The 12,138-nt window shown below is 41.1% G+C and overlaps 2 protein-coding genes across 2 annotated transcripts in view; one reads left to right on the top strand and one right to left on the bottom strand.

Moving 5' to 3' along the window:
- LOC129840462 (zinc finger protein 658B-like) overlaps positions 1 to 12,138 on the bottom strand; it is a 73,520-nt gene that overhangs the window by 9,935 nt on the left and 51,447 nt on the right. The window lies entirely within an intron of this gene.
- On the top strand, positions 2,157 to 11,767 carry LOC129840465 (OX-2 membrane glycoprotein-like). The gene is made up of 5 exons (XM_055908364.1): positions 2,157 to 2,390; positions 2,531 to 2,872; positions 7,365 to 7,691; positions 8,480 to 8,575; positions 10,719 to 11,767. The coding sequence occupies exons 1-5, from the start codon at positions 2,351 to 2,353 to the stop codon at positions 10,775 to 10,777; spliced, it is 864 nt and encodes a 287-aa protein (XP_055764339.1). The 5' UTR covers positions 2,157 to 2,350; the 3' UTR covers positions 10,778 to 11,767.

Raw genomic sequence — 12,138 nt, 5'->3', positions numbered from 1 at the left:
ACCTAGTCAGTTGTACAGGGACAGGGGGATACCTAGTCAGTTGTACAGGGACAGGGGGATACCTAGTCAGTTGTACAGGGACAGGGGGATACCTAGTCAGTTGTACAGGGACAGGGGGATACCTAGTCAGTTGTACAGGGACAGGGGGATACCTAGTCAGTTGTACAGGGACAGGGGGATACCTAGTCAGTTGTACAGGGACAGGGGGATACCTAGTCAGTTGTACAGGGACAGGGGGATACCTAGTCAGTTGTACAGGGACAGGGGGATACCTAGTCAGTTGTACAGGGACAGGGGGATACCTAGTCAGTTGTACAGGGACAGGAGGATAGCGAGTCTGAATGCATTCAACTGAAATGTGACTTCCTCATTTAACCCAATTCTGCTCAGGAGCAGAATGACAGATTTTTTCCTTGTCGCTTCTGGGATTCAGCAGTAACCTTTTGGTTGCTGGCCCAACGCTCCTACCCACCATCCTACCTGCCGCCCGAGATACAGGAGGAATTTATATTACATTTTATGAGAATATAATATGTTTTATGACAGCCTACAGTAAAGTATAAAAAAACAGTATAAAAAAACATATCTAACTATGTTATTATACTAAGGTTATGACATTAGCTTCTAGTGATAAACTCAAAGATCTTTCGGTTTCACCTTTTCTATAATGCCTTTTGGATACAAGACTCTGGGGCAGTGGTCATCTTGCAAATTTCTCCATTTGCTTTGACATGTGGGAACAAAGTCCCTCACTGCACATCCCCTCAGCATGCACATGACCCTTACCACCAGTCTGGTCTCATAGACGTAACATAGTAAAGCTAAATCCAGGACACTCAATATAGAATGATGTGTTTGGTATGGTTACATAAGACAGATGGTTACTTAATGCAAAAATGTATAACACAAATGTCTAGCGACTCAAAGGTTGCGTGTTTGAGTCTCATCACGGACAACTTTAGCATTTTAGCTAACCTTCCCCTAACTCCTAACCTTAACCCTCATGCCTAACCTAGCCTAGAAATAGGTGATGGATATCCACAAATGAATACATACCTAACGAACGTAAAGGATCATACTCAACGGAGGTTTCAGATTTACATACAGAATCATACAAACTGCTGGTTGCACCCCACAACAGCAAATCCAAATGACAAGCATTGAGTGACAAATCTGTCAATTCCAATGACACACATAAGTAATTACCTTGAAACTATTTACTAGTCATTACATCATACAGTAAAATCCTCACCCTCTTCCCAACAACATGGAGTCACTATTTCCCCGCAGTACAAAACTTTTTGTATGTAGATTGACTTCAGTTTATGCTTTGTTCTTCTTGTTTTAAAAAAAATGTTTCATCACTCATACATATTAAGAAGACTATTAATCTGGTATTTAGGAGACTATATTGTTCTATTTTACCTGGAACAACACAGCCTTGCTTTGGAACTAGCTGTGGTTACAGTAGCCTTAATAATGCCTTTGATGTGGTTGCCTTCAAGTGGAAAATACACAGTGCCATTGAACCATGTTATGTCAACAGGGCATAACATGTACTTTTTGTTCAACCAAAATCTACCAGCTACTCAGATTTTTACAAAACAAAATGTGTTTTTTGCGAAAATAATACACACACACAAAAACGTATGTGCATGCTTTGTAATGTTTTACTCGTAAGAAGTAATGTGGTATATTGTTTAATTAATTTTTTTGTGACCTTCGATTTATAACCAAAATATCATGACACAAAATTCCCCTGCCCCTTTAAAGGGCGGGTGATTACCGTGGTAACGTGACTCGAGTAGTGTTTGTGCCTTTGAGATTGAGAAACGGCAGAAATACTATGAAAACAGCTGCTGCAGCATTTATTTAACTATACATGTGATCATACTTGACTTTTTTTTAAATTCACAAATGCGAGTGAAATGCTCGCACGGTGGAGCCATGACCACTCGTCAACGTGGCTGTTGAAATAGACATCTTTACCCGCAAATGCCCAAATCTACACGCGGGGGCCCTGTATATCAACTGCAAAGACATACAGTATTTTTCACATTTCTGGTTATTTTTAGTGCAGCTGCAGTATGACATTAAGCTTATTGTGAGCCACACAGAAAAACTAGAACAACCTCGTTTCTTCCATAGAAATAGAATCACGAACTCATTCTAGTTCCGTGACAACTTCATTATCGATGTTTATTCTACAGTATGTCACGTTGGCTACAGGAAACATGGGGTCACTTTAATGTTACTAACGCCCAACCGCAGCCACCAACTTTCACTTTCACTCCATATTTAAAAGGTCCAATGCCAGAAACATGATTCTGTCAACATCCAGCAGCTGAGAATGAACACTTACCTAATTATCTTATGCGTGCTGTCTGAAGGTATGTTATTTTTCATGGATCTGACCAGTTGATTCTGGTCGTATAAGATAAAGGAACATTTCCCACGTTTGACAGGTCATTGATTTTTTTGTAAGGCTAAACTTTTTTTATTTACCTGTTAACATTCCTTCCATTTCTAGCTGTCTCTGTCAACGTCGTAGCTAGAGGAGACACCAGGGTTGACTTCAATGCCGACGCATCATATACCTGCTCCCTTGCAGACCCGACAGGTGTGCTGCAAGTCACCTGGCAGAGGCTGTTCAAAGACGACTCGGTGGAGAATCTGGCCACCTACAGCAAGCGGTTTGGCGCTCAAATCATAGACCCGCACCGAGGCAAGGTGGTTTTCACGGAGGCATCTCTCAACTCGACGTCCATTACCGTGAAGAATGTAACATGGTCGGACGACGCCTGCTATATTTGTTCCTTCAATGTTTACCCGAGTGGTTCAATACGCAAGCAGACTTGTCTTACCGTTCAAGGTTAGTCAACAAATGAATTGACGAATTAACTAATTTACAGTTACTAATTAATTAACCAATTAACTGCTGAACGAATTATCCAGCCCTTAATTAGGCCTAGTTGAATCAGATGTGCTGGTAGTATAGGACCCTAAAAAGTCTCTGGGGGTATTCTTGGAGAGAATCCGTTTGGGGAAACAGTCTAATACAGTATTCATAAAGTCGTAACAATAAATATATGCTTCACAACTAATTTATGAGCAAAATCATAAAATAGAGGGTAATGTTAGGCTTTGTTTACACATGCAGCCCAATTCTGAAATGTTGTCCAATTATTGGCAAAGGAGCTGATCTGATTGGTCATAATACCAATTAGTGGAAAAATATAAGATTTGGGCTGCCTGTGTAAACGAAGCCTAAAGGCCCTTGCATCTGGTCCTTTGCCAAATACCATAATCCTTTAGTCAACCTTTATAGTATCACTGTAAAACGTTCCCCTGTAAAATTAAGCATTACACTGGCACCCCAGTGGCCTGCTTAATACTGTATTTTTGCTTTACAGCAGAGATGTTGTAATATGTTTTACAGTACTATTTTCCTTACAATAAAGACATATTACAGCATCCTTGCAGTAAATGTAAAAGGATGCTGTAATGTTTTACAGTAAGGAAAATGGTACTGTAAAGCAAAGTTACAGTATTAAGATGCCAACTCTGGTGCCAGGATAATGCTGCAAATTTACAGCGAAATTCTACCTGAAATCTACATTTAAGAAAAACAACACATTTGTACATACAATACATTTATTGAAATTGGTAACAACATTGAAAACGTATTAACAACAAAATTGACAAAAGAAGTAACAAGAAGTTAACACATATGTAACCAAATAAGAGAATCATTGCACTAAGGTAAAAACTATAAATCAAATAAAATCAAATAAAAAATGTATTTGTCACATACACATGGTTAGCAGATGTTAATGCGAGTGTAGCGAAATGCTTGTGCTTCTAGTTCCGACAATGCAGTAATAATCAACGAGTAATCTAACCTAACAATTCCACAACTACTACCTTATACACACAAGTGTAAAGGGATAAAGAATATGTACATAAAGATGTACATAAAGATATATGAATGAGTGATGGTACAGAACGGCATAGGCAAGTAGATGGTATAGAGTACAGTATATACATATGAGATGAGTAATGTAGGGTATATAAACATAAAGTGGAATAGTTTAAAGTGGCTAGTGATACATGTATTACATAAAGATGGCAAGATGCAGTAGATGATTTAGAGTACAGTATATACATATGAGATGAGTAATGTAGGGTATGTAAACATTATATTAAGTGGCATTGTTTAAAGTGGCTAGTGATATATTTTTACATAAATTTCCATCAATTCCCATTATTAAAGTGGCTGCAGTTGAGTCAGTATGTTGGCAGCAGCCACTAAATGTTAGTGGTGGCTGTTTAACAGTCTGATGGCCTTGAGATAGAAGCTGTTTTGCAGTCTCTCGGTCCCTGCTTTGATGCAGTGACCGAGACTGACCTCGCCTTCTGGATGATAGCGGGGTGAACAGGCAGTGCCTCAGGTGGTTGTTGTCCTTGATGATCTTTATGGTCTTCCTGTGACATCGGGTGTTGTAGGTGTCCTGGAGGGCAGGTAGTTTTCCCCCGGTGATGCAGACCTACCCCCAGCCTTACGGTTGTGGGCAGAGCAGTTGCCGTACCAGGCGGTGATACAGCCCGACAGGATGCTCTCGATTGTGCATCTGTAGAAGTTTGTGAGTGCTTTTGGTGACAAGCCGAATTTCTTCAGCCTCCTGAGATTGAAGAGGCACTGCTGCCCCTTTTTCACAACGCTGTCTGTGTGGGTGGACCAATTCAGTTTGTCCGTGATGTGTACGCCGAGGAACTTAAAACTTACTACCCTCTCCACTACTGTCCCGTCGGTGTGGATAGGGGGGTGCTCCCTCTGCTGTTTCCTGAAGTCCACAATCATTTCCTTTGTTTTGTTGACGTTGAGTTTGAGGTTATTTTCCTGACACCACACTCCGAGTGCCCTCACCTCCTCCCTGTAGGCCGTCTCGTCGTTGTTGGTAATCAAGCCTACCACTGTAGTGTCGTCCGCAAACTTGATGATTGAGTTGGAGGCGTGCATGGCCACGCAGTCGTGGGTGAACAGGGAGTACAGGAGAGGGCTCAGAACGCACCCTTGTGGGGCCCCAGTGTTGAGGATCAGCGGGGTGGAGATGTTGTTACCTACCCTCACCACCTGGGGTCGGCCGTCAGGAAGTCCAGTACCCAGTTTCACAGGGCGGGGTCGAGACCCAGGGTCTCGAGCTTGATGACGAGTTTGGAGGGTACTATGGTGTTAAATGCTGAGCTGTAGTTGATGAACAGCATTCTCACATAGGTATTCCTCTTGTCCAGATGGGTTAGGGCAGTGTGCAGTGTGGTTGCGATTGCGTCGTCTGTGGACCTATTGGGTCGGTAAGCAAATTGGAGTGGGTCTAGGGTATCAGGTAGGGTGGAGATGATATGGTCAGCAGACTGGGATAAGGATTGATTGAATATGTCCGTAAACACACCAGCCAGCTGGTCTGCGCATGCTCTGAGGACGCGGCTGGGAATGCCGTCTGGGCCTGCAGCATTGCGAGGGTTAACACGTTTAAATGTTTTACTCACCTCGGCTGCAGTGAAGGCTGCAGTGAAGGAGCAGGTTTTGGTAGCGGGCCGTGTCAGTGGCACTGTATTGTCCTCAAAGCGAGCAAAAAAGTTATTTAGTCTGTCTGGGAGCAAGACATCCTGGTCCGCGACGGGGCTGGTTTTCTTTTTGTAATCCGTGATTGACTGTAGACCCTGCCACATACCTCTTGTGTCTGGGCTGTTGAAATGCGTGTGGTTTGTGGGGGAGAGAAAGCCAAAGAGAGAGAGAGGGAGACGGAGTTCAAATTGGGACTGGGTGCAATCCTGGATTTTCCGATTCAGAGTTCCGAGCTCCAACATGCAGGACTAAGTTAAATAAAACAATGAAAATGGCAATGGTATTTTACCAGACTCACAACATTTTTTTATTTATAACTGTGCCACCAAATGTTTATGAACTACTGGTGAAGTGAACAGGCTTAGCTAATACTGTAACATTATGGAACAATGTTTTTTTTAAATTAAACAAATGGTTAGCGGGAGAGACAATATGGGCAATCCTGGCCTACAAAACGATGAGTTATGTCACGCAGATAAGAGCCAAGTGAACCGAATCACACATGGTTGTGACAGCTAAGGAGGTAGCCCTCTGTCCTGGTGTTTTTGTTATTTATGTTCTCCCCATTGAGTAGAATAAATCACGGTGACATCTAGATTGCTACCAATATTAGTTATTTCTTGTGTTGGCTGCTATCCTACTTGAAATACTGTATTAACCTGGGAGGGGAAAATTTGCCACGTTACTAGTTTCCACCGACGACACTGCTAGGCTACAGCTGACCAGTTGCACTGCACCTTAGGTCGGCAAGCACCTCGGTACAATATGGTGCACTGGTTACTCACGTCAGCTTTTGCGGCTCGCAAGTACGGCCCACAACGCAGTTTATGTGTTCAATGCGGCCTGTCAATCATCTTTTGAACTGCTAGAAACAAGCAATTTTCTCTGTAGTAATGAAGGTCACGAATCTGCGCTTAGTGTATTCTCTATGGCACTCAGAGGCTGCGATACAGCCTATAATTACAATATTCTCTGTTTTCTAGGTCGCACAGCTAGATATCTACGAGCAATTTAGAGCAGACCGAAATGGCTTTTGTCAACTTGAGCTAGCTAGCTAGCAAACGTTAGCCCGCTATCTAGCTAGGTTAGCTAAAGAAACATGCAATAATTCAAGATTGGCTAGCAATACATATGCTTATAAACAAGGCAAGGTACTGAAAATATTATTCCACTTCACAGCCGCTTCAAAAATATATTTACTAAAATAGTGTGAGCTTCATGTGTCTCACCCGACAGCATGAGGTTGGCGCCTGAAACTGATAATTTGAATCTACAGTAGGCATAAACTATTACTGTAAAGAAACAGTATATTAGAGTAATTTTTACAGGAGGCTTCCAAATTACAGTTAATAACAGTATTTTTCAGCATTGCACTGCATTATGGGTAAAATCTACAGCATGAATGCTGTAAAACACATGTATGGTATTATACTATGCATCCTACAGTGTTTTACTGTTGAATTTACAGAAAAGTCTTACAGTGGGACCTTTGCTAAGGCATGATTTCTGAATCATACAGAATGGGCCAAGGGTTTGTTATGACTTTTTAACCAAAATATGAAATGGAATTAAGACTTCTCAGATTTCTGTTGTCCGTCTTGTCCTTTTAATCCCCGCCCCCTGCGCCACAGGATTCCTTTGGCTGTCAATGTAAATAATAATGTATTCTTAATTGACCTGCTTTGTAAAATAAATAAAATCAATATTAGCTAATATTCCCTGTTTCATCTATTCAAAGGTGTATCTGAAGTGAGAGCCACAATGCAAAAAGTCCCCAGCACTGAACCTAAAGCAGACATGGAAGTTGTGGTCAGCTGCTCTGCCACAGGTAAACCAGCACCTTGGATCCAATGGAACATTTCTGCAGCAGCACTCATAAAGACACCTAACAACTGGACTGTCATTAACAAAGACCAAACTGTCACAGCCAATAGCAACATCACCCTCCAACTGTTGCCAGGCTCAGGGGGATACGTGGACTGTATCGTAAACAATGGGATGAGGACACAGAGACACGAGCGGGTCCTGCTTCCTATTCTCCCTGGAGAGAGGGAGGTTGAAGAGGGTACGTGATGTTGACGTATTATATACTTCTAAACCATACTCTTTTAGCGTGTCAGAATGGTTCAACCTGAAAACAACATTGAGAAAACATCATCCCTAGCTCTATAAACAGCATGCCAAATTCATGATATTAATAATAAACATTTACATTTGGATACATGAATTTGACGTTCTATTTATCAGGCTACATCATCTCCAGGGGCATGTTGTGATAGCCTTGTGACCAGCGTCATCGTGCAATAGCGTGACATTCTGTTTCCTGAAAACAGAAGGCAGCGATTTCAGGCTGGTTGCAAGAGCCTAATGTTGTGATGCTAGTAGTGCTGTTATCTAATCTCACCAGTTAAGGTTCATGTTGACTACTGTGGTAAAGAATCATGAGTCACTCCCTGTAGAGTCAGGTGTTTTTTTGAGTTCTGGGTAGTTTCCTGCCCCTCAGGGAAGCTAAATGAAGGATGATAAGGGGGAAATCCATATCAACATGCTATTCAAATAGACTTCTTTGGAAAGAGGAGGTACAATTCCCAGCTTTCTCTTCTTAAGAAATGGATCTCTCCAAACGCATGATCACTGCAATTTCATAGGGGAGGCAGGTAGCCTAGTGGTTAGAGCGTTGTGACTGTATCCGAAAAGTAGCCAGATCGAATCCCTGAGCTGACAAGGTCAAAATTGGTCGTTCTGCCCCTGAACAAGGCAGTTAACCCACTGTTCCTAGGCCGTCATTGTAAATAAGAATTTGTTCTTAACTGACTTGCCTAGTTAAAAAATAAATAATGTTTCACCTTCCAGATGACAAGAGGACATCCACGTGGGCGGTTGGCATTCCAGTATTCCTAATCGTTTCCATTTTAGTCATCTGCGGTGTCATGCTTCAAAAGAAAAAAGGTGAGTCAGCACAAGATTATCTGATGATGTCACTTTTGTCAGTCTTGTTTGATTAACAGTCACGAGAGGCTAGATATGATGTAATGACACCTTAGAAAGACCAATTGAGGGAATGTCTATAATCAGAACCATAGTATATCTCTCTCTCTCTCTCTCTCTCTCTCTATATATATATATATATATATATATATATATATATATATATATATATATATATATATATGTCACTGGCTTTATGAGATAAACTGTGTGAAGCATCAGCTGTGGGCAAGTCATGTCTTAGAGCTCTAGAAGGGTTACTGATAAAGTGTCCAGTGCATTTGGAAAGTATTCAGACCCCTTCCGTTTTTCCACATTTTGTTACGTTACAGCCTTATTCTAAAATGGATTACATTGTTTTTTCCCCCTCATCAATACCCCATAATGACAAAGCGAAAACAGGTTTTTAGAAATATTTGCAAATGTATTAAATATAAAAGAACTGAAATACCTTATTTACATAAGTATTCAGACCCTTTGCTATGAGACTTGAAATTGAGCTCCGGTGCATCCTGTTTCCATTAATCATACTTTAGATCTTTCTACAACTTGATTGGAGCCCACCTGTGGTAAATTCAATTGATTGGAAATTATTTGGAAATGCACACACCTGTTTATATAAGGTCCCACAGTTGACAGTGCATGTCAGAGCAAAAACCAAGCCATAAGGTCGAAGGAATTGTCCGTAGAGCTCCGAGACAGGATTGTGTTGAAGAACAGATCTGGTGAAGGGTAGCAAAAAATGTCTGCAGCATTGAAGGTCCCCAAGAACACAGTGGCCTCCATCATTCTTAAATTGAAGAAGTTTGGAACCATCAAAACTCTTCCTAGAGCTGACCGCCCGGCCAAACTGAGCATTTGGGGGAGAAGGGCCTTGGTCAGGGAGGTGACCAAGAACCCATTGGTCACTCTGACAGAGCTCCAGAGTTGTGGAATTGGGAGAACCTTCCAGAAGGACAACCATCTCTGCAGCACTCCACCAATCAGGCCTTTATGTTAGAGTGGCCAGACGGAAGCCACTCCTCAGTAAGACACATGACAGTCCGCTTGGAGTTTGACAAAAGGCACATAAAGGACTCACAGACCATGAGAAACAACATTCTCTGGTCTGATGAAACCAAGATTGAACTATTTGGCCTGAATGCCAAGCATTTTCCAGCGGCAGGGACTGGGAGACTAGTCAGGATCGAGGGAAAGATGAATGGACAAATGTACAGAGAGATCCTTGATGAAAACCTGTTCCAGAATGCTCAAGACCTCAGACTGGGGTGAAGGTTCACCTTTCAACAGCACAACAACCCTACGCACACAGCCAAGACAACGCAGGAGTGGCTTCGGGACAAGTCTCTGACTGTCCTTGAGTGGCCCAGCCAGAGCCCGGACTTGAACCAGGTCGAAATTCTCTGGAGAGACCTGGAAATAGCTGTGCAGTGACGCTCCCCATCCAACCTGACAGAGCTTGAGAGGATCTGCAGAGAAAAATGGAAGAAACTCCCCAAATACAGGTGTGCCAAGCTTGCAACATCATACCCAAGAAGACTTGAGGCTGTAATCACTGCCAAAAATCTGCCAAAAATCGCTGCCAAAAGTACTGAGTAAAGGGTCTGAATACTTAAAAAAAAAAAAAGTGTGTGTGTGTATATACATTTCTAAAAAACAGTTTTTTGCTTTGTCATTATGGGGTATTGTGTGTAGATTGAGGGGGGGGAAACATTTTAATCCATTTTAGAACAAGGCTGTAACACAAAATTCAAAAGGCACGCGCACATCTGAGCAATCTTATTTGCAGGTGCATGGCAACAGTTGAACAAGATGAAGGAAAAAGGAAACCGCACACTGTTCTTGATAGTATCACTGATATTTAATAAGCTTTACGTATCGGCCTCACGGCCTTTAAAAAGCTCTGACGAAGGCCGTGAGGTTGATACATAAAGCTTATTAAATATCAGTGATACTATCAAGAACAGTGTGCTGTTTCCTTTTTCCTTCAGAATAAGGCTGTAACAAAATGTGGAAAAAGTCAAGGGGTCTGAATACTTTCCGAATGCGCTGTATGTCTTTACTACCTATTGTTAAAGTCTAACCTTCACGTTCTATCTGGCAGGTTACAGGCAAGCAGCAACCACAGCAGACGAGCAGGACGCTTTTGGGGAAAGTGTGTAAATGTTCATCTGTGTTGATTGCTATACTTATGTACTTTAGCTGACAGAGGTTTTTAATTGAGCATCGGAGGCTGTTGGTAATTAAAGCCCAGTTCCTCAAGACATGAGATCCACTAACATGTTTAAAATGTCTCAACCAGACTACTGATCCATCTTTAGAATATTACAGTATATTCTAATTGTATGACAAAGATCATATTAAATGCATGGTGACTAGCAAGATACAGTACTACTATTCATGAATGAGGATGAGACTGTCTGAGAGTCGTGGGAGTATGAACAGTGTGCAGGCCTTCCTGTTCATTATTAGTATTCTTTATTATCCCAGCTCCTACATTTAGAAGGATGTGGTTATGACAAACATTTCTAATGAGACAGTCAGACAGGTAGATGCAATGTGTACTAGATATATTGAACCTTTTTGAGTTGTCAGTCATATTTATTTTCCAGTCATATGTAAGCTAATTTACACCTGCACCATACATTACATAATGTCGCTAATACTGTTTTTTTCGTTTTGAAATTGCACTTTAGTTGTGAGAGATGAGGTTTGTCAGTGAGGAAATATAATCTATTAGAACACAGCACCACCTACAGTTGACTTTATGACACACCAGGAAGAAGACAGGGGAGAATATCCTTCTATTTATTTTAACTTGAATCCATTTAAATATGATAGCACTTGTCAGTGTGAGGTTTATGCTGTTATTATTACATACTGTACCTATAGTAATACAGATACATGGATGTTTTACCTTCTTTGTTATATCAATACAATGTATGAATGTATTTGAGCACTGAAAATATAATGGTGATGATAACAATGTTTTGCACTTTGATTGATTGTTTGATACACTTAAATCTATTGAACAAGGTACGGTATGTCAAGGTTTAGTTCCTGATTGTATTTATTCTGATCGTGGATGTTGCTTGTTGTGTTTGACCCCATTTGATTTGACACTGTTTATAAATCAGGCTATTATTCTCACTTGATCTGTTCAATGTTTTATATTGTTTAAGATTCAAAAGCATTCTTTAAATGTATTGTGTTCCCTCCTGTTTGCTATAAAACTATATGCTGTTCTTAAAAAATCACCTATTGTCACCTTGTTTTACAGTAACATCACCATTTAAAATCAGGACTAGGTTGTTATAGCTCTGTTTACAGTAACTTCACAATCAGGACTAGGTTGTTATAGCTCTGTTAACAGTAACATCACAATCAGGACTAGGTTGTTATAGCTCTGTTAACAGTAACATCACAACCAGGGCTAGGTTGTTATAGCGCTACACCAGGCTCCCTTGGCTATGTGTGTAATATGTCAAGTCCTATCTGTTTTAAGAAGAGTTCAACTTGAGTTT

This window comes from Salvelinus fontinalis, chromosome 41 (assembly GCF_029448725.1).
Source record: "Salvelinus fontinalis isolate EN_2023a chromosome 41, ASM2944872v1, whole genome shotgun sequence".
Classification (NCBI taxonomy): Eukaryota; Metazoa; Chordata; class Actinopteri; order Salmoniformes; family Salmonidae; genus Salvelinus; species Salvelinus fontinalis.
The sequence above is the reverse complement of the archived record's forward strand: the minus strand, read 5'-3'. Positions and strand labels throughout refer to the sequence as shown.